General features: G+C 42.1%; 2 protein-coding genes across 4 annotated transcripts; one reads left to right on the top strand and one right to left on the bottom strand.

Moving 5' to 3' along the window:
• The first annotated feature begins 9,939 nt into the window (after window positions 1-9,939).
• Window positions 9,940-11,843, top strand: C1GALT1C1 (C1GALT1 specific chaperone 1). Of its 3 annotated transcripts, none has more exons than XM_050974546.1 (2): window positions 9,940-9,989; window positions 10,467-11,843. In XM_050974546.1, exon 2 carries the CDS (start codon window positions 10,472-10,474, stop codon window positions 11,426-11,428), a length of 957 nt encoding a protein of 318 aa, XP_050830503.1. In that variant the 5' UTR covers window positions 9,940-9,989; window positions 10,467-10,471; the 3' UTR covers window positions 11,429-11,843. The 3 variants fall into 3 exon arrangements, with proteins under 3 accessions (XP_050830503.1, XP_050830504.1, XP_009088608.1); XM_050974547.1 differs by having other exon boundaries at window positions 9,970-10,042; XM_009090360.4 differs by lacking the exon at window positions 9,940-9,989 and adding an exon at window positions 10,064-10,348.
• A 2,603-nt stretch (window positions 11,844-14,446) lies between these two features.
• Window positions 14,447-20,638, bottom strand: MCTS1 (MCTS1 re-initiation and release factor). The gene is made up of 6 exons (XM_009090361.4): window positions 20,474-20,638; window positions 19,676-19,828; window positions 18,871-18,968; window positions 17,669-17,802; window positions 16,578-16,645; window positions 14,447-14,669 (listed from the first exon to the last, which is right to left on the bottom strand). The coding sequence occupies exons 1-6, from the start codon at window positions 20,482-20,484 to the stop codon at window positions 14,588-14,590; spliced, it is 546 nt and encodes a 181-aa protein (XP_009088609.2). The 5' UTR covers window positions 20,485-20,638; the 3' UTR covers window positions 14,447-14,587.
• Between the last annotated feature and the right edge of the window lie 2,612 nt (window positions 20,639-23,250).

Genomic DNA, 23,250 nt, shown 5'->3' with positions numbered 1-23,250 from the left:
ATCTCCTGAGCAAATTGCTTTGTTCTGCAAGTGCAGAACAGCAGCTTCTTCAGCTGAGGGAAATGTGCTGGGCTTGCTGTAGAGCTGAAGAAGTGCAGACAAGTGCAAATGCTGTGGATGCCTGCCAGCACATAGAATGGTGACTGCAAATGCACAGCACTGTCCTCCCACAGCAGAGATGGCAGGGTGACACTGCACAGGCAGAGAGCCGGGGTGGGCTGGTACCAGCACAGCCCACTTGTTCTGAGGACAGCTCACAGAGGGAGAGTCTAAGCCACAACAGGCCTCATGTGGCACTCTGAGCAGCCCTGCCCTAAAAATGGGAAGCACCTATCTAGCACATTACTCAACAGGCACTCACCAGGCAAGATATCTATCCTGCTAGCAATGTTCTTCCTGATGCTAGACAACATCAGAACTATTCAGCTGAAATCCAGTTTTAGTCCTTTTGCAGAGTGAGTTTACAGAATTCCAAGAGAATTTTCTATCATTGTTACAAACCTCATCTCCTGAGACAAGGTGAGGCAAGCTAATCAAAAGAGATATGGTTACTAAAGCACAGGAGAAACTGGTGTATTGGGACTGAGTTGGTTTTCTAACTACAGCTTTGATTCACCTATTTTTCTCAAGCCTGTCTCATCTGTTAAGCTTTCTGAAGTGGTAGCAGTTCAATGCCTAGCTGAGCTATCAACTTTCCACTATTCCTCTTTCACTTCATGCAGAACTCAAGCCTCTACATCAAAAATGCTGGCACCACATGGAGAGAATGGATAGTTTAAGTTTAATGCTTGCTATGGCTAAGAGTCATTTATGTTAATAGACATTTTTGCTCCTTGGAATTAATCTTACTCTGGGGTTTTTTTTGGTGGCATAAATCAGAACAAATTATTTCCCTTACAAATTAGAACACTCTTTCTCAGATACTAAGAGCAGAGAAAGATAATCAAAAGCAATCAAATTACCATATCCTAATGAGCTACCATTTGTCAGCTGAGCCACGGTTACTACTTCCTTGAACATAGTAGGAAAACATCAGAGAGGCTTGAGGATTGTGATTAAAGGCAGTATGTTAATTTCTGCATTTGCAGAAGGCACTCTCAACCACTTGCCTTCAAATCTCCATCAATTGCCATCTCTTGTCCTTACTCAGCATTTTCATTTCAGCCTTTTCCAACTCTCCCAACACTTGCTACTCCAGCCAGCTCCTGCTGAATTCCCCAGTAGCCTCTGAGTGCTGGATAGAGGCTTTCCTTCATGAGCTGCAAAACTTTTCACTTTTCTTTAAAGTTAAAAGAGCTTTCTGCTTTGCCACTTCCATGTCCTGTTTTACACCATCTGTGTTCTGCCCACTCCGTCTGAGGGTTCTCCCTGATTCCCTTCTCCAGATCTGGGTCCCCTCTGAATAGCCTTTCTGTTCAAGTAGTTGGGACAGGAAAAACAGACTCCTCTCTTTTCATTCCCTATCAGCAGTGCTTCCTCCTCTGCCCAGAAAACTGCCAGTGCACACCAACCCTGTGTGTTGGAGAAGAGCTGCTCTGGGTGGCACATCCTGGACCTGGTGAGAGAGACAACAGGAGAACCAGGCTCCCTCGAGCTGCTTCACACCTGCCTCTAGTAGAAGGCAGGTCTCCAAGGGCACATCCTGACACCTTGCAAAAAGCAGAGCAGCAGGAGCTGGGTGCAGCAAAGAGGTAAGGTCCTGACACCCTGTCTAAAAGGATGAAGAATATCACTGTTAGCAAGATGGTGTTGCCTTTGTGCTGATATTGACATACAGACCTAGCAAACAGACTCTCCAAAGCAAACAACACCCATATTGCAAACTGACTTCTGCAAGCTGCAATTTCCTGTCCTTAGCTGGCAGTTACAGGAATATTGTCAGTATACTCATATCAAAATATCCAACCACAAAAGCAAAAAATTAAGAAAAAGGACATTGCCAATGAAAATCTGATCTTTCTGAGACTGACAAGTACTGTAGATGTTGGATGGCTCTGCTCCTAATGCACCTGCAGTCAACCATTAAATATTGCACAATAAAACTGCCCCATAATGAAAATTTTGCCCAAGCCTTAAAGGCCACCAGTCCTCTAGAGAAGCATTTCCATTCAGCAGAATTACAGGACCACCACAGACAAATAAAACAAATCTGTTAGCAGAGAGTAGGTGACCTTCAGGTAAACATAAACTTCTAAGAAACTTACAGATATAAAAATCAAAATTAGTGGGGTTCAAAAGCCTCACAGGCTTTTGTGTCCCTGATTGCTTCCTTTGAGCCAAGTCATGCATGGAGATGAAGCACTGGGCATATTAATTTCCATTAAACTCACTGTCCTGGCTGTATTTCTTACTGATTTGAGTAATTTCTTAGAATTTTTATTCTTTTAGTGATAAGAATCTTGCAGGAACCCTGGACATAAGGTAGAAGGGACCTCATGGATGACTGAAACCAGCCTCCTTTGCTTGAAATAGTGCCATATAATCCCACTCACAAGACTTGCCAGCCCAGGCTTTTAACCAGTAAGGCATCCTGTTCCCTGTACTCTGTGGATATGGCTTTCCAACATAGTGCCCTGATGCCTAGCTGGTTCTGTTGTGGTTTTAGCAAGTTTTATAGAGTACTTACAGTCTTTACAGCTCTACCTGCAAAGCACGTCAAAAGATTCTGTTAAGACTTACCACAGTAAACCTGCTGACTCCATAATACAAAATTCAAAGTAATTCCAGGTCAAACCTTTAATCAGAGAGACCTCTGTAAGCTGCTTCTCACCCTTATTAAAGAGATTTAGGAAACCATGAAGGAGGTTGGAGAGTTACTGCTGTGCCATTTAAAAAGGCTCCATTAAGATTTGGGTATTTTTATCTTTTATAAAAAAGCATTTGCAGATTATAACTCTAAGAAGACAATTATAAGAGCATTCTGAGAGTCTTTTCACTTTAACTTAATGGGGAGAAATGGTACAGCAAAGTATGGGAAAGAAAATACATTGCCTAAGCCTTTTTCTTGAATAGGATCCTAACTAGCCATGTCACAGCTGCAGTGAAGTGTCTCATGTTCCTGTGATTTATTACTATAAGGGCCACATCATCCGCCAAAGTGTGCTTGTAAGAAATTAAATGGTTTCCAAAGGAAACTTTCAAATAAGACAGATTTTAGATTTGCATTTTCACCCTGATTAGTGTCTGTGAAGCTCCTTTGAAAACTTTTGTACCAAGCACAAACACAAAATTATTTCCAAATGCAGTTTGAATTGGGGAAGGTTTCAGGAAGGAAGCCCAGTTACCCACAGAAAGGGAGGAAGAGACTGTTTAGAGGAGTGAGAAGGCAGAATGGTACTGAAAGAGAAAGGAAGTGGCAAAGTTCCAACATGCTGTGCCTTGGACCCAATTGCTTTCTGTCTAACATGATGAGATGTTCACAGGCCTGAGTTACTCTGCTACCCTTTTAGCTTGACTGTGGACAATAAGCCTCAAATCAAGTGTAAGAAACAAATTAAGGACTTGATCCTACACTCCCAGTTCCCTTACACTTCAAGCTGAGGAGAGGGAATGGTATTCAGATCTATACTAATGCTGATCATGGTGTCATTCATGTTGGGCATGCATCCACAAAAATCCCAGAAAAGAAAACTCCCACAATTAGCCTAGCTACTGCAGACAGACAATTTCAGACCACAACAGAAAATGAAGCAGCAACACTTCCATTGATCCCAATAGCATCAGAGAACCTCAGAGTTCAAGACTCTTGTTTGCATATGAGTGTTTCTGCCAACTTGTATCAAGGTCTCATTTTCAAAACAAAGTAAATTTAACCTCACAATATTTGTCCACTGCTGTAAAACTGCTCTGTTTTCTTGATGTAGGTCAGCAAAACTGAGTACATCTGTAAAGAAGTCCCAACATTTTCATCAGAAAGACTTTGGAAACACAAAATATGAATCTATTACATCTAAGGTATGGAAAGAGCCAAAACAAAATAGGAATACATGGAAAAGGAAAAAGTACGTAATAATCTAAACAGATTGTCAAGCTGTAACACTGAGTATTCTCTGTAGAATGTCCAGAATTTTACTACTCAGTAACAGGCCAAACTCACATCTTGGTCAGTCTTGACTTATGCTACATAAATTACCAAAACAGCAGCAGTGAGGAAGGACTGACATCTTGCTGGCCTAAAGAGGTGACTTGATTTACAGATGTGCCAGAAGTTGCTGATGGTAAATTACTGTTGTGTCAAATGACATGCAGTCTGTAGAATAAATGCTTTAAATAAATAACTTAGTTCTCTAGCATCAGAATCAAAAAGCACAGATAGTTGCCATGAGACACTGAGAACAAAGCAGCTTTGGTAGTTAACACCAAGGAGGAGATTCTCCCCTGAGTTTCCAGAGGGTTTGTAACCAGATGCAGGGAACAACCAGATGCATGAATAGATGAAAATATGTGGCTAAGAATAAAAACAGAAGGCTTTTATGAACTTGGTCTTCCTACCTTTACCTGTATTCCTGCTAGCAAGATTTTGCAGAGCTTCTGTAAGAGATTATTTCTGATTTTGAATTTGCAACAGCAGTTGCCCCCAGTTGCACCTCCCTATAAACCATGGCTACACATTCAAGGAGCACGAGTTACACCACCACAATACCTCAATCCATTTGGTTTAGCACCAACCTGTAAAAGGATGACACACAACTGTTCAGTCTTCTTCTTGCTTCCTTCTCTTCCTTCCAGGATAAAACAAGTGTTTCGCCTAAACTACTGCAAATTTCCTTGGGGAGACAGGACTGCATTATAATGAAGCCCATCAAATTTGTTTTAGAACTATAAAATGCTGGGATCAGGTCAAAGAATCCCTCCAGGCATATGGCATATTTCTCTTCCTATGCATTATATCTACAGTCTCATTCCAATACCATGTACCAAAGCCTTTTCCTCATACAGAGAAGCCAGGTAACACATGACAACCCATGGAGGACATTTCTGACAGATTCTTTGACAGATGCTCAAGACATGCTGTTGGCACTGTATTTTTTACCTGGTTGAGATTAATAATTAAAACTGATTCAGCACTGAGAATCTTCTGACTTTGTACTGATCAGGAAAAAACATGTTCAACTATGAGATGACGAGAATCATTAAAATACTATTTCAGAGAACTGCTGTTAAGTGTTAATTTTGCTCTTCAAATTGGAAGAGAGGATTAATAATTGAATCCAAAGACTTAGTTATATATATTTGGTGGGTTTGTTTCATAATAGAAAGAATGACTTGAGCAGAAATCCATTAAAATGTTTAGTATTCTCATGCTAGTCTGATTCTAAGCTTTTCCATTAAGCAGCACAGTTATAATGGCATTAACTACTTAAGCAGCAAAAACAGCACATAATTATCACTTTAAATTCAATCTTTTAGCGTGTGAATAGATACTGCACATCACTACAATTCACACTCCTAAAGAGATTTTTCTATTCTGCCATAGCAGCTTCAACTCCTCTTGTACTGATGTAACTGATCCAAGCATGTATAATTTTTTCCTCAATAAAAATTCCTCAAATTAATGAGATAGCAAATTTAAATCCAAAGGTGTAGCAATCAGCTACTGCTTTATTTACCTTAAGATGGATGTTTAGATATGAGCAGGAACTAGGGCACAATCACCCATGTACCAACATATCAGCATCTTAAACCATATGCGTACTCTCCAAATTATGAGTGTGTTAGATATTGCACATATTAAAAACAAATGTCCCACATAAAGAGTATAAAGTATATGGAAGCTCTAGAGAAATTAGGGGAGAAGAGAGAAGATTATGCAGCACATACCATCCCATAATTTTCTTCAGAGGGCCTTTTCAAATAATCCCAGACTGACAACACTAAGCTTCTTAAAGGTGCCAACAAAATCACTTCATCACCGTTTCATGCATTTTATTTTAAAGGCTTATTAAGAACCCATTCCTTCTAGTAGAATGCTATTTTGATGTCAACTTCTTTTTCCTTTGGGATCTTGAAAATAAAATTTCCCTATCTTTGCCTCTTTTTTTTTTCTGTTTCTATTTGATCAATGATTATTCATTTTTTTCCTGTTCTTCTAAGAGAGTTGATATTAAAATGCCTAGTTGATATTCTCTTTCTGTTGTACTTTTGCATTGGAGCCACTCACAATGATGTCAGCTCAGCTCCAGGCATTGTCTCTGATAGTTCAATTCCAACTGAATTGCTGGATCCAGCAGGACATTAGCATTCACTTGATTGATTTAGCATACTCAGAGAATGGGTTAGCATACTCAAAGATGGGTTTTGTATTCAGAGATGCACATGAAAAACTGAAGAAATTATAAAGCAGTCCAAAGTTCTTTTATAGTCACATATCTTTTCCTTCTCACATACCTTCCTGTGCTTGAGGGCACCATCTAAATAACAGCTATTTCAATGCCAAGCCCTTCCTTGACAGTGCTCATGGAAGAAAGAGGAAAGAAAAGCAATTTAAAACTTGTTTAACATAGTTCATCAGTTTAACAGATTTCAAGTCTAAAAGATCATATTATACCAGAGAGCTGAGCAAAGGCAGGGACTTGTCTAAGCTCTCCCCTTTCATTTGTAACAGCCTCTCCCTTCTGAGGCAGTCAAATGGACAGGTAGAATTTGTGCATTTTCCAGTAGATTCAGCTTTATAAATATATGGATGATGTGACAGCAACGTCAGCTGTCCCAGTTCAACCTCACCTTTGCATTTCTCTTAATTCCAACAGTATCTCCTAATTAGGGGTTCTTTCTATACGACATGTAGCTCAACTGGTGTTTTAACTGCTCAGAAACACCTGCAATAGCTCTCCCTGGCTTCAGTTACCTGTTCTGAGTGCAACTGCAGGCTCCAGCCCAGCCTCCCCACTGCACACATACATAGCAGGAAGACAGATGGGCTGGACACTCATTTGTGATCATTAACAAGCAGTGCCTGTAAAAGATGACAAGTCATGTGTCAGCTGAAACATTTCACATTAATTGGAACAAAGTTCCTATCAAATATATTTTGATAATAGCCAATCTCTCAAGGATATTTTGCACTACACAGCGAGAATATGTTTGACGTCTTTTCTTGGAGGCAAGAAAGAGAGCCAGAAGGCAAATACAGCTACAGCCAGTGAAGAAAGAGAAACAGAAAAAAACAAACAGTTCTGTCTGTGGAGCTAAGCAATGAGCCATGGAGCCTATCAGCTCTGTCAGCAGTGTAGATCCTGACACAGGTCTGTAGGTTCCAAAGGCTGCTATTGTACAGACACTACAAAGGATCAGTAGGAAGTAGGAGATGTTGTTGCAGCCAGTGAACATCTCCATGGACAGCGAGTCAGTACTCAAAGCTGAAATCTGGCAATACTCTCTATGAATACAGGACTACATGTTTTAATACAAAACTAATGCAAGGCCATTTGCAGCGATCTTAGAGGAGTCAGTTCTCCTATTCATTCCTACAATGTGACTGAGCATTTCCCTTGACTTTCCTCATTTAACTTCCATCTTAGGACTGGCCCTTTCTCGGTTACAAGATTTGGTTGGTTCCCAGCCAGTGGCAGAGTGACTTCAAATATTTATCCCCTGAAGTTCTTAAGAATAGTTTCTTGTAGTAATTTGAGATGGATAGTTAACAGGACTACATGTTTGTCTAAATGAGCTCTCACTGTTGTGAGACCTTAGCATTATGAGGCCATTTTAGTCTTTTTAACACCAAGCAACAACTTCAGAAGCCAGAGAGTCTCTCTGGGTTTGTAGCATGCTTTCCATGCTGCTTAGACTTTCTCTTCACTGATCTACTGCTGGATAAAAGCAATGTTGAAAAGACATTAAAGCACCACTCAAGATCTGTAGCTACATTAGTCATTCTGTCAGAGACCTGGAAAGAACCTCACTGAAGTTAAGCAGGAAAACAATTTGCTGAAGCATCTGCTGAAGCAGTGAGTCACAACTCATTCAAATCTCTAAAGTACCTGATCAAGCAACTGCTGAAGCCCTGAAAGCCACAATTGATTCTGCAAACAGGAGATACTAAAAAAAGCTTTGAACTCATCTCCAGTCTCTGGTATGTGATAAAAACCTGACTGTCCACATATTTATTCCTTTAAAGCAGTCAGGTGGGGAAATACAGGATGAGTGACGTTCCCCTAGTGCAGCAACAGAACTACCTGTACAAGCTGGCAGTGCTCCCCTATCACTGTGTGTAATTGGCATTTAGTTCCACTGAACTGAGCCATTTTGGACATGCACTGACCCAACCAAAGGAATTATTTTGTAACGTTTTTACCTGAACCTCAACCAATTGTTCCCCAGGCCCAGAAGAGCTAAGCAATCAATCATCTCACAGGTCTTTTTGCCAAATATAACATTGTTAAACATTGAATTCTACAGTACAACCTAAAAAAAAAAAAACTTACCAAATAACTGAGGCATCTGAGGCACCCAGACAGGTGCCATAAAATCCAGACAGCTGAGCTGTAAATTGACTAATATAAAACCTGCTATATTCATACAACCAGGATATACCTTACAATATGGAAAAAACCTGTATAGGGCTTTATCCTGATCAATGTCTTGGACTAAGGGTACAGTTTGATCACCCAACAAAGAGATAAAACTTGTAAAACCTCTTTCTTTTTTTTTTTTTCAAGAGGCAGGTGGGAAAAGGGAGCAAATTGTTGTTCTGTGATGCTTGTTCAAATCAGGTGAACATTCAAATCGTTCATCAACTCCAAGTTCTTGAGAGTTGATGAAAGAGATTCTGACAATGTGGAGATCAGAACAATTGTCACTGAAGGAAAGAAAAGGTTATATCAGTTGTAAATAAGGTTTTTAGTTTATTCTAAATATTAACTAACTTTGTGTGTGTTGTGCTGTCTGCCAGGGAGGCAGAGGAACGAGTGAAATGTACCATGCTTTAAGCACAGTTTATTGTATTGGTTAGGAAATTTATGGCAGTATCACCGGGATTTGACCGTAAAATACTGATATACTTGATATAGATTTGATCCTAGATATACTTGGATATATTTGAATTGATCCTCGATACAGTTTAAGGCCAGTTCTGCCTTTCCTTTACTATTCTGTCCCCATTCATATACCTTCTCATTTAAAAGCAGATCTTGTGCTGAAAAGTTGAACTTTTCCTGCAAGATATGGCTTGTGATGCAGGTTCAGCTCTGGGTGGGAGCCCGAGGCGAGTTCTGAACTGCCAATCTTTGGGATAACAAAGGGCATAAAGATGGATGATGCCAGCCAGGCGAATGGAAAGAGAGACATAGCAGGAGCCGGGAATTGCCGTTCTTTATGGATAATAAAGGAGACAAGGAAGGGCGCCAGTGAGGTGGATGGACAGAGAGACGGGTGCAGGGGCAGAGGACTGCGGAGGGAGAGTGACACTTGTGGGAGGGGGCACTGTGACGGGATAAAAGCCCAGGGGTTGCTTAACTGGGATTCTTCTCGGAGGCACCAGCTCGAGCTGTTTAGGTGTTGTTGTGCTGGGAATAAATCCCTCTATGGGACGAGACATCCGAGACTCAGCTATGGGAAACCTGCGGTCGAACCGGTGAGGAAATCTGGTCTGTGTAATTGCAGTGTGTGGGGAGCCAAGCGGGGGACCCGTCATGTGCCTGGGGCCGCCGTGAAGAGGCTTCTGTCCCAGCAGCGACTGTCTCTGGCGCTGGGAGCGTGACTGCCAAGGACCAGAACGGTCGGAGCGGGAAGGTTCTCTAACAACCGCGCTGGCACAGCAGGGCCCGCGGCTGTCCCCGCAGCGCTCTGCGAGCGCCTCGGCAGCGGCGCGGGGGCCCCGGGGAGCCCGAGGGGAGCCTGAGGGGAGCTGAGGGGCGGGCGGAGCCGTGAGGGAGGCAGGGCCGCGCGTGCACCGCCAGGCGGCGCCCCCGCCCCACCGAGCGGGCGGAGCCCGGGGCGGCCGCGCGGCGCTTCCGGCCGCGCAGGAAGGGGCGGTGCGCGCGGCTCCGGTGAGCGGCGGGAGCGGCGGGGCCGCGCTCGGGGAGCTGCGGCGGGAGCGGCGGTAGCGCCGGGGCCGCGGGTCGGGGAGTCTGGGGAGCTGCGGCGGCTCCGGCACCGAGCGCCGTGGAGCGGGGCAGGGGGGGACCGGGCTCCGGGAGGGCTCCCCGCGAAACGCCGCCACGCGCGGGCCGCGTCAGCGCCCGAGCCCGTCCCGCGGCCTCTCGCTGCGGGCGAGGAGACGCCGGGGCCGGGGCCGTGCGGTCACGGCAGCGGAGAGGGGCCGGGGCACAGGGCTCGTGTCGTACCGTTACCGAGAGCTGCGACCGGGAACCTGGATATCGCCAACGCTTTCACCAGCCTTGTCCCGGTGCGGGAGATAAGGGAACTGCAGCTGGGTTTAGAAATTGAGGACTGCATTAGAACCGCATGGAACCTGCACTAGTGCACTTATTCTTGTGAGTTCTTACAGTGCGTCTCTTTTCTAGGAAAAATGATTTCTGAAAGCAGCTCCTTCATCAAGGGTGTGGTGCTTGGAGGAGTCTTCTGCATGTTGGTTACACTCCTCGGACACATTAAGGTGGGCCACGGGACCAAAGCACATCACCACGAGCATCATCACATCCAGGCTCCCAACAAGGAAGATGTCTTAAACCTTTCAGAAGGTGAACGTGTGGAGCTTAGTAAAAACATCAATGTTTACTGTATCATCCTTGTCAAACCAAAAGATCTGGGGCACTGGGCTGCAGCAAGGGAGACCTGGAGCAAGCACTGTGACAAGGCAGAATTCTACAGTTCAGAAAAGGTCAAAGTGTTCGATTCTGTAGCCGTCAACACAAACGATATGTGGGCGATGATGCGGAAAGCTTACAAGATAACGTACGAACGCTATAAGGATGAATTCAGCTGGTTCTTCCTTGCATATCCAACAACATTTGCTATAATTGAAAATCTCAAGTATTTCTTACTGAAAAAAGACCCCTCTCAGCCTTTTTACATAGGCCACACTGTGAAATCTGGTGACCTTGAGTATGTAGATGGCGAGGGAGGGATCGTCTTAAGCATTGAGTCGCTAAGACGACTCTCCCGTGTTCTTGAAGACCCTGACAAGTGTCCAGAGCAGGGAGGCATGATTTGGAAACTGGCAGAGGACAAACAGCTGGCAATCTGCCTGAAGTACAGCGGCGTGTTTGCCGAAAACGCTGAAGATTCCGAAGGGAAAGACGTCTTTAACACTAAATCCGTGGGGGCCCTCATTAAGGAGGCCATGTCCACGCACCCGCAGCAGGTGGTGGACGGCTGCTGCTCCGACATGGCCATCACCTTCAGCGGGCTGGCCCCCAACCACATGCACGTGATGATGTACGGCGTGTACAGGCTCCGGCCCTACGGCCACTCGTACAGCGACGCCCTGGTCTTCCTGCCCCCTCCGGGCTCGGACAATGACTGACGGGTCCTCAGGAAAGGCCTGGAACCCTGGGGTTGGCTCTTCTCACAACACACAGTTGTACTGACACATTCTGGTACTGGTGTACAGGTTCTTTTGCACACTGAGGGTTGGTAAAGCTCTTAATTTTAAAAGTGGAAGGAGAATTTTTTTCTAAATATTTTATAGAGAAATGCTTCTGGCTTTTGACAGTGCTGGAATGAAATGATAAAAAGAAGATGTTAATGTTTATTATAAAAGGAAATTAAGTTTATAGGGGGGTTTTGTACATGTAAATATTTATTAATGAAAACTGAAATGAACTTTAGTCTACTCTTTAAAATATATTTTTGCAATACTTTGATTATTTCAGTTCTTCCTGGCATTTCTAGAATGTCTTTATATCTTTCTAAGTTGTACCAATAAAACTGACTACAGATTCAGTCTCAAAGACTGTCACTTTAAGCTGTTTCTTTTACACTCAATATACACTCAATATCTTGAGCTTATATAGCACGTTCCACCTCATGTACAGCCTTCTAAGAGCAGGAAGCAAGGTGACAAGAAATCTTGCAGCAGAGTAATATCAAGTGCCCTTTGGACTACTGTTTCTAAGCAAACAAAGGTAAACTGTATTTGAATAGGTATTAACACGGTCAGGGTATCTGTTAGCACAAGATTAATTACTTATTTAAAATTTCACTCCATCTATAAGGATGTTATAATAAAGGTTCAGTATTATTTTTACTCCTGATAGTGGATGCTAATAGTGTTTACAGGGAAGAAGTTGGTTAATTGTCAGTTTGGGTGGTTTTTTGGTTGGTTTTTTTTTGGTTTTTTTTTTTGTGTTTTTGGGTTTTTTTGGTTTTTTTTGTTGTTGTTGTTGTTGTTGTTTTTTGGGGGTTTTGGGGTTTTTTTTAACAATAGAGTGCACTTAGTTTTACACAAGTTCCTGAGTCACACTCCTACCCACCCACAGCCTGTGCAGACAAAGAGCACTTCAGGACTTACTCCATTTAGAATTCAGTGACCTGACATGGGTATTTCAAGACTTGAGGGAGGTGTTACATCCATCTGTTACATCTGTGACTGTCACAGGCTTTGTTGGTATTACAATATCCATAAAACACAGGAACAGACTTTGTTCTCTCAGCTTTAACCAACCAATTGTAACACCCTACCCTGAGCTGCAAGTGGGCAGGTGAAGTGAAACAGCTGCTTCAGAGCTGATGAGACTATCCACATCTTTGGTTTTTTGTTTTAAGCATCAGGGTTTTGACAAGATAAGACAACTGCTCAGACCCCCATACAGGCTCCCACGGCTCAGCTGCTTTTTGAAAGGTGAGACAAGATGCACCTTCTCATCCCCCCATCAGAGCTCAGCTGACAGCAACATAATTGCTGCCAAAACCTAGGTAAAGCTTGTACCTTTGATGTTTTGCTAATCTGGTATATAAATTAAGCCTGATTTGACTTGTGTCTCCTTACAGAATAGTACAGCTGCAAAAACTTAGACAAAACCAGATAAAGCAAGCAAAACTTTCAGCGTTTCTGATTATCAAAAACAGTTCTAACCCCCCTGCCGCAACAGCAGTCATAGGAGAATGAGAGTGAACAATTCCAACAAGAAAAAAATCTCATTTGTCACAGATTTGAGGTGCTGTAGGATAACAGGAAGAGATAAAATGGAAGCAAACCACAGAAGGCAAGATTAGCTCATTTTACGCCAAAAAAAAACCACCAACACTGAAGCATTAACTGATTTCACACAGTACTAGAAATCATTTCATTTACAATGAAGTCTTTAAGATGCACAGAAACATTCACCAGCATTCTGAAGTTCTGAGGTATGATCAGAACTCTTTCTGCAACACTGCTTAAATTTTGTCTTCCTGCATTGATAGTTTCAGATTTTCCCTGTCATTTTCAGAAGTACAGTCTTGTAAATAATTTTACAGAATTTTAAAAGCAGCATTCCTTCTGCCATGTCTTAACTTGGCTTTAGAATCAGATAGAGAACACCTTGGCTACTATCATCTGTAAAGGTCCAGGGTGGGGAAACCAAGTCTGCAGAGCAGCACAAGGCACTGGCACACAGTTACATTCTGCTGCTGTAAAATGCATGTGTTAGAATAAAGACCTGAAATATTAATAAATGCTTCCAGAGACAGTTATGAGTGGTAGACCTTAAAAGTTTCCTTAATTTATTACAGTATTCCATTTTTCCATAGGCATAGCTTTGGGTATGCTGAACAAAGGATTGGGTTATCCAGACAGACACACAGTGCTCCTGAACCCATTCTGTAGCTGTACAGAGACATGTGGCAGTGTGCACAAGCTGAGAGCTCTTCAAGTTCCTCCTGAAAAAGTTGCTCCTGGCTACACTGAAAAACATGTTTTGCTGTCATGCCTTTATTTAACAGTGATTTTGTTTCTGCTCCTAAAATAAGGTGGCACACAGGGAGTAGAGGGCGTCAGGCACCAGGGTGGCACACACTTCACTGGCAGTGTGCCCACCATTACTACAAACTCCTCTAGAAGGAGAGCAGTATCAAAGTGTTGGCAGGTAGAAATCTGAACATACATACAGTCTTCAGATATGAGCCACCATAAAAGAATTTCTAATCCACATATCAGTCTGAGTTCATAAATCCTATACAGATAAATGCATATTAGAAAGAGAAAATCCTTAAGTAAAATGAAGTTAATGCTCTTAATAAGTTAAAAAATAATGTCAAAAAACCTGATTTCTCCACATTCAAGAAACTAGGTAGACTAACAATATGTCAAGAAAAAATCTGAAATGCTTCAGAGGTTTTGTAAACCATATTTATATTTCACACACACTTTATATTACGCTTTTAGAAGAGCACAAAAATGTAAACATTTCTTGGCTTTTTCCTCCTTTCCATTTGAAATAGTCTACTCACAGTCCATGCAGAATCTTTCATCAAATATCTTCAGTCACTGAAGACTCAGGTTTAAGACAAAACAAAATAACTGTAATAAAAAGAAATCTAGAAAACTATTGTAGCCTAACAGTACTTTTGCATTCAACTGATTTATTTAGCATAGCCACAGAACAAAATAATTTGTACATTCAGTCACATTAAAAACAAGGAATTACAAAGCAGTCCACATTTAATCTAAGTGCATTCCTTTGCAGTAACAGTTCCTGTTGTTTCACTTGTATGTCTTCATATGCCAAAGGCCATCATTTAAATAGTGGATATTTTCAATACCAATCCCTTTGTTGACCTTCTCACTGTAGGAGGAAAAACATACAGAAGTATTAGCTAGGTTAAATATGAGAGCACTACAAAATGTATTATTTCAAGTAGAAACTGCAACATTTGTCAGCTGGAATGGGAAAGTTACCAACCATAAAGTCTTTATCTTCCACAGCAGGTGGACAAGAAACATTTCCTATTACATGTGCCCATATTGCTGACTGATAAGAGGACAATATTTGCCTTCCACATTTTTTCAACAGCTTTCCACAGCATTTTTACTACTTCTTTGTGGGACACAGTTCTTCAAACAACACTTCTGCTACTCTTCTTCATTTAACCATTTCTCCATCAAAGTAGCACAGCAGTTGTGAGGCTTCCTCTCCAAGCACAGGATGTGGTACAAGATGACTGGAATGTAGAATCTAACAAGTTCTGGTTCCAAGTGTGCTACTGACACAATCAAATGCAGGTGAGCTACCTCACTTCTAGTTGCAAGTCATCTACCCACTTAATAAAGAATTAAAAATGCTAAATTTATGTGCCAAGGACTTTCAGCTTGTTAGAGACATGCTATCCTCCATAGTATTGACTATCTTTTGAGTAATGTCATCTTTTAAAAATTACCGGTTTATGTCTGTGTTTATTTTTCCAGTTAAAAAAAAAATCAATGAACTAGTTTTGCCACAATAAACAAATCTCTTTCTGAGAGTGAGAACAAGTTTCATTCCCCTAGAAAATATAATTTACCTTATTTACACCAAGTGTTCTATTACTTACACAACTGTCCAAAATTAAACAGGAAGGGAAATGCTGCTAACGCAATATTAACACATTATATGTAGTAATTACACCAAGAGATTGAAATCCCACCGCCTAAACCAGAAAATTGTGGAACAATGTCACCCAAAAAAAGCAGCTAACAGGCTGCAGAGAGGAGTATCATTTCATTTTCCTCTCCAGTTTATGTTGCTTCTCACAGGAACAGGATATTCAGCTGCAAGGCTGGTGGATTTGAAATAAGGTATACAAAGGACCTCGGTTTGCAATGATCACAGTGTGTCACTGCTCTCTTAGGACTTGGACACAGGTAGCTTTTCTTTCCACTTACTCTTGGAGTCTTTTGAAGCACCACAAAGAATCCTGAAAAATATAATTCCTCAACAGGTACAGCAGTCTAAATCCAGGCTTCTGCAGTCCCACTCTATACCCTGTCCTCCAAGACATTCCCACGTCTCTGCCTCGTGCTACTATTACGACTTAGGAAAGGCTTGTTGAGAATTAACCACAAAAAAGAGTGACTTGTTTTCACCAAAAAAGCTCCCTCACTGCCCCAAGTGACAGACAGGTCTGGAACCCTGGAAGTTCTTCTATTAACGTCTTGCAGGATGTGAGGCGCACCCAGAAGGTTTGGCCCAAACCTTCTGGGCGCACCTCACATCCTGCAAGACATTAATAGAGCTTAAAATGACAAAGTGATTTAGCTACTTATAATTTAGCACTATCTGAAAGCCAAGAACAACTAACATCCATTTCCATTTTCTGTATCTCTTTTCCTTCTCAAAATGTTTTCTGTTTATCCCTAGCAGACCTCTGAATTTCATAAGAGGCTCAGCTAAGTCAGTCAGCACATCAAGCAGGAATGGGCTGCATGTGGGTACACCCTGAAGAAAAAGAGCAGGCCATAGAGAAAATAAAAGCCTGGACAGGCAAACAAGATCCAGCAGGACTTGAGTCTCTGCTGTCCCTGCAGACGAAAATCTCTTCAATGTTTTCAATCCTCTCAAATCCAAATTACATCTCTTGCCTAGCCCAGTCAGTACTCTGTACTCAACACATGCTGCAACAGCAATGGAGTAACCTTGACAGTGGTGCTTATACTCCAAACTAACATAAGAATAATAATATGGGACAGGTTATATTTCAGCTTTTAAAACACTTACATGTCCTCAGCTGACATCTTCATTACTCCCACACATAATGCATGTTGTTTTCCCTCTGCCATAATTGCCTACAAATTACTGCTAAGGAAAAAAGAGTTCTTTTTAAACTATTTCAGAAAAGTCAAAGCAATATGAAGAAATTACTTCCAAAAACACTTTCAAAAGCCAGTGTTGAACTTTTAATCTTTTAGTAATTCTAGAGTTCCAGTTCTTAAAGATAAGCAAAACAATGCACTGAATTTAACAACTGAATCAGTGTGTAGAACAAAGCATGTATTTATGAACTTGAAACAGCAATTACAGAAAAAAATCTACCAGTGCTAAGTTTCTTCCTTTGTGCCTAACACAGAGACGAGAGTCTCTGCCTTTCTGGAACAAAACAGCACATGTTTGTGGGGCCGTTTTAGATTCCAAGGCACAGAAGAATTGAGACACCAATTTAAAAACCACAAGTACTGAAATCACATGTGTCCTTTCAGAGCTCAGCAACACGTGATGTTCACTGCTGATCTTTTCCTATAGCATCCAACTAACAACAAAAGCAGCACAGCTTGGTGTTATAAATGCTGTATTTGTTCAGGGTTCCTTTGTCAGTAATATAAGGAGTGAATTAGCACGCTTTCCTCATTTTACATACACTAACTTCAGACACATAGAGCAAGTCCTGACTGCAGTAAAGCTGATCCTACCCACCCTTCCTAATTCCCTAAGAATAGGAGAGAGTCTTCTAGGGAATATGAGACTGACTAAGGAGGCAGGTCACAAATTGCACTGCATCTCATCTACTTTTACCATTCTGCATAAAATCACTAAGGAGCTCCACTTACCAATGAGATTAATGAACCAGCAGCCCACCCAACAGTACAGCAGGAATAGTTATGTGGTTTGGAACATACAGTAAGTGGAAAAATATGAACAACTTTAACCTTGCCAAGCAGTATCTAAACCTCTGCACCTCCCTTCTTATTACTCGTTATTTCATGAAATCCAATTAAAATCCAAAGTAATACAGATAATAATAAACTGAGAACACAAGAAGAGAAATTTAATTCATCTCACAGTGAGCAACAATTCATAGTTGAGAAGGATACAACAACAGTGTCAACAGCAGCAGGGTAAAGCTTTGCTCCAGGAGATGTCAGGCCAGGACACATTATATTAGCTCCACTCAGGACGAATTTAATGGCACCTTTATCAACCTGCTGATGCGGGAGAATAAATGGGTCTAGGAGGGGAAAGACACAGCATTGCCATTAATACAGCACCATGACAACATGAACAGCTCTTTATAAAGTCAGTTTAAACAGGGCAATTAGATATAGAGTGTCCTGCAAGGGTAGGAAGTTTGAGAAACAATTACCAGAGCTCCTGCTGGGTGGTACCATCCCAAAAGGACACAAATACTGACCCAAAAGGACACAAATACTGTCCTCCCAGACCACATTTTTTATCTGAGAACCAAAGGTAATCCAGCACATCAGGCTATGGCTCCTGCACACACACAGACCCATAGACTGAGCAACAATTTTCCCCTAGGGAAAACAACCACACAACTGCCCATCCTAAGAGATCTTAAAACCACGGGGTCTTAAATCCTGCAAACTCCATGTTCCCTTAAAAATTACTCCAACATGAAAGAAAAACAGTTTAACATTAACAGAACAAAAAAGGCAAACACAGGCAAAATACATGAAAGCTGTCAGCTCTCCAAGCCATCCTTCAAGTGCAGGCACACTCTTGAAGTATTTCCAACACCAGGATCTGACTGAATAACATTCTTTGGGATTCAAAACAGAGTAACACAATCAAGCAGAACAGCAAGAAAAAATTGCAAGAGTAAATTGTGAAAAGTAAAAAGCATGCAGCCGAAGTTCCTACAGGAGACAGATACATACCATTAAACTCAGGAATAGTTTTCTAGTAAGAACTTACAAGTATTTGTATAACAAGACAACTTGAAAGAAATAAGATAGGGACCAACAACAGCAAATTTATATCTCTGTCCTAAGGGAGCCTCTCAAGATTTTTTGCAGAGCTTTACACAATTTAATACTTATTTATCAAAGTTCAGATTGCTTAACATATAGCATGGAAGCAATTAACACAGACATGTGAAATAGAAAATTAATAAATTCCAGTTAAGGAAGTATACTTTATCTTTAAAATCTATTCTGGAATATGCATATGCATGGAACTTATGGAATGGAAGCTCTTTTTAATTTGGTTCTACAGATGTCCTGTGGAATCACAGTCAGCCTTCTCTTCCCAGCACAACCACCCTCAGGAAACTTACATTTGTGAAGCAACCTTAGCGTCGGGTAAAAAATCCCTTCTCTTTGCCTGAAGAACAGCAACTCCCCATTCACAGTGAGGATTTCTATATGTTCATGACTGCAAGATTAGAAAAAAAAGAAAATCTAAGAGCTACTTAACTCTTCTATACTTTAAATACAGTATTTTACTTTATGGAGTCTGGTCTGTCTTAGCACCTGAGAATAAAAACAGTCAATTAGTAACAAAATTTAAAACTAAAAGTATTATCTTTTTGTATGACTTGTTCTTCACAGTGGTCTCCTTCTTCCCCCTTTCAGAAAAAAGAAACCTACTGACAAAATACACTAACTGCATTTCCTTGGTGCTGCTTTTTAAATGCAATACAAAGAATAACAAGAACTTGGCAAAAATGTACTACCCTCTATTTAAAAAAAAAGAAGGGAAAATAATCAAGATGATACATGGAAGCCCAAATATAGTACAAAATGTTACTGACAGGAATCCAAACAATTTTGAGCTTCCATGTCCATAAAGATGAATGCCTCCCTTCAACAACAGACTGATCCTTGGAGAGACCCTGAATACACTGCACCTTAGCTACCAGGAAGCATTTAAAAGTTCTTCAAGGATCCTACTAGCACATGCCTTCAAAGCACAATGAGCACATGCCAACTTTCTAATCTGGCCAGAACACGGACTACTAAGCTATTAAGAGATGATGGATGTCTATCAAAAGTGCTAGGTTTATTTACTGTACAAAGGAAACATACAAAGGAAGCAATCCTAGCACTTTAAAAGCAAAGTTTAAGAGAAGAGATACTTACCATCTTACTATTTTGACTGGATCTTTCTTTGGCATGATTTGGTTTAGCCATGGTTCAATAACAGGAAATTGGTCTATCAGTTGATTCTTGATACCTTTAATAACTGAAGTCTTCAGCTGGATACAGTTTGATACATTCTCCTTTTCATCAAATCTGTCAAGTGGAAAGTATTTAAGAAATGCACAATTTGTTGCACAAAAGATGCATTTTTCAGGAGCTGTCTTCAGAAGTGTTAATAAACTCACTATAGAAGTCTAATAGCAGACTGACTGTCCCAACTTTCAAATGCAGGATTTCATTAGGCTTAAATTTGTCCCTGGGGAACACTTGGGCTGGGGGAAGGCAGGGGGGTCCCCCCTTAGTAGCCTGTCTTCACCCCTAAACTTTTTGTACGGCCACAGCACGTGTTTAGTCTCACAGATAAACCCTGGCCCACGGCACTATTTTGTTCAACTCCAAGAGTACTCTGCTGTTAACACAAACACCCACAGCCCTGCTCCGATGTCAATCCTTCACGTCCACCACAGAAGCACGAACGGCGCTCTGTACCACCCGAAGTTGGGATAAGTTAATGACTCAGCTCCATTTAACGAGAGAGTGCCCAGAGCAAAGCCGAGGGCTGCGGACGGCGCTGCCCGAGGAGGCCGCGGGGCCGCTCCCGCCAGCGTAGCGCCGAGCCCGGGGCTGAGGGGGAGCCCGGCCCCGGCCCCGGCCCCGGCCCCATCCCCTCCCCTCCCCTCCCCTCCCCTCCCTTCCCTTCCTCCGCGCCTCCCTCGCCCCCTGCCCGGCCGCACTCACTTCTTGAACATCCTGCGGGCGGGGGGCGCCGGGCGTGCAGGCCGGGGCCGGCGGCGGGCGGGCACCCACAGCCTCGGCGCTGCTCACACGCGGCTCCGGCCGGGCCGTGCCTCGCTCCGCGCCCGCCGGAAGCGCCGCTCCATCCCCGCGGAACGGGCGGGGCCAGCCGGCAGCACGGCGGCGAGCGCCGGGGCGGTGCCTGTGCCGCTCGCTTCGGCATCGCCCTCTGCCCGCCGCTGCCCCTTGCACTACAACGGCGTTATTGGGCTTTCACAACCACCGCCTGCCTGGTACTTACAGGCACGGTGCTGCTTTCCCAGGTAATAGATTGATTTTTGGTAAAATAAGAAGAGCGAAGTGCTAATAGCTACTGACATCATTTAAACACAAAATACTTTTAACGGGAAAAAAATACAGCCATCTTCAAACTAGCAGAGCAGAAGCTATCCTCGCGACAGCTTCAGAGAAGGACACAAGATACTATCAACAGCATTCTGGGGGGAAAAAATAGAGTTCTTGTCAAACAGCAGATACTGGAGCCGGGGCAGGGAATCAGTCCTAGGTGACAGTGCCTCATCTTCAGGGTGGGGAGGGAGCGGGAGCCTGGCTTGCAGAGAAGATCTTGACTGCCAGGCAGACAGATGGATTCTGGTGGAGAGAGCCATCCTTACTGTTTATTAGAATCAAATTGGGTTTTTCTTGGTGATGGCTGCAGCAGTTGTGAATAGAAAACCGGAGGCAGACAGAATTTACCACACCACGTTTTCACTCTTTGAGGAGCAGACCTGTGTTTGTTCTTTAGGCTGGTGTTTGCTATAAAAAAAGACATACAGGTGATCACCCACTTTCTTTTTAGAAACATGGAAATGCCACCACTGGCATAAAGGGGAGGGAGGAGAGGACATAAAACACCAGGTTACCATTGTGCTAACAACCGAGTTCTTTTTCCCATACAAAACAATTTAATCACCTTTGATACTATAATACATAATTAAAATCTAATACTTAAAAGTTACATCAGCCAAACAAAGTAAAAACAAGCTTTATAAATGCTATCATTCAAATAGTGCAGTACAGCTTTGGGAATTACCACACTAATAACTTTTTTAAAGGATAGGAATTAACTATACATAAGTAGTCAAGCATTTCACTCAGGAATGCCACCTTCACCTACTTTGCAGCATCCCCAAAAATACTGAGTGATGATCAAGAATTCAATTTTGACTGAAACACAGTGACACTGCTCATCCCCAGGATTAGAAAATGAGAATGGGAGTTAATCACACTGACAAACTATTCCATACGTTCTGGTGATCCTCACAGAAACTTTAATCAAATAACACTTTGCCATGCAAACAACCACATTTTTAAAAACTGTAATGAAAAATCCATCATATTCTACCTCAAATGATAGAAACACAAGGTAAAACTTCTACGCTTCTTGAGAAAGACAGCACATCTCACTGAAGTCACCTGAGCCACTGGTTTCACACCTGCCTAAAACAAGATTAGGCCCAAATTTTTAAAAATTGCCTTTGTCAAGAGGAAGTTCTTACCTCTACACTTCTGCTACGTTAAAGCAGTGTTACTGTTCAGCCTCAACACCAAAAGGCTGGAGACGTTTGCTCTGGTTGCAGGGTCACTTTTAAGTACTAAAATTTTTAAAAGCATGGTACCTGGACAAGACTGACAAAGCAAGGGGAACATCCAGCAACTGCCCTGAAAGAAACCACCCCTCAGGATCACATGCTAAATAGAAAGGACTTAGGATTTCATCCCCCATAAGTTTTTGTAGAAAATCCATCACACCTGGCTTCTTCCTGGCTCCCCAGAACTTTACCTTGCCTCTCCACTTGCTCTCTAATATTCTAACTGATGGGACAAAGTCATTGACTGTCCCACCCCTGAATGATTGCATAGACAGCAACTTCAGGAAAAGGGACCCTTACATCTTTTTTATAAATCAAATCCTTTCAAAGAACCAGGAATGTGTAGAAATTTGGCATCTCTTACATCCCTAGACCTCTTATCTAATTTGGCTTAAGTGAACATGACAGTTACTGGGGAACAGAGGAAAACTTTATGGCATACTGACCTAAGTTTTATTTACTTAGCAAACATGTTTATTTGTTACATCTGACTCGGAATGCAATTTAGTAGCCTTGGGAACCATACAATCTGTTCTAAAGCCAGTCAAAACCAGACTGAAGCTTTGTTTTGCTGGGGTTTTTTCAACTGGAAAATGCACTTTTCCACACATCACAAGCATGAAGTTCTGAGCCTCAGGAGTTGTCTGACAGTCACTCAGACATAAAACTTATTCCAGAAGAGCCTCAGTAACATTGCATTCCTACGTCTGTGTACCAGTTTCTGTCAAAACAAATTAGCCCATCCTTTCCTATCCAACATAAAAGTGCCACTAGACTTCCCCTGAGGAGCTCTGCTGCCTGCTGTACGAGGTGTATGCTCTCGGTTGAAGTCCACGGAGAATCTCCTGGAACAAAACCTCATCACTTGGTTTGTTATTTTTTCCACAGCCATTTGTCAACAGAGTTTGAATCCTAACATCTCCTCGGGTGTTTACAGTCCCTTTGGTAACAGATCCACCAACATCAAAAAGAGCCTCTAAAAGCCTAAGATTTCTGTTCTTGTTTCTAAAAGCAACAAAATAATTAAACAAAACAAAAGCAAACCATAGGCTGTAGTCCAGTGCAAGTCCGTATGTATTAAAATCATATCAAAAAGCTGACGCGAAATTACTGTTTATAAATAAGTGT

This window comes from Serinus canaria, chromosome 4A (assembly GCF_022539315.1).
Source record: "Serinus canaria isolate serCan28SL12 chromosome 4A, serCan2020, whole genome shotgun sequence".
NCBI classification, from domain to species: Eukaryota; Metazoa; Chordata; class Aves; order Passeriformes; family Fringillidae; genus Serinus; species Serinus canaria.
The sequence above is the reverse complement of the archived record's forward strand: the minus strand, read 5'-3'. Positions and strand labels throughout refer to the sequence as shown.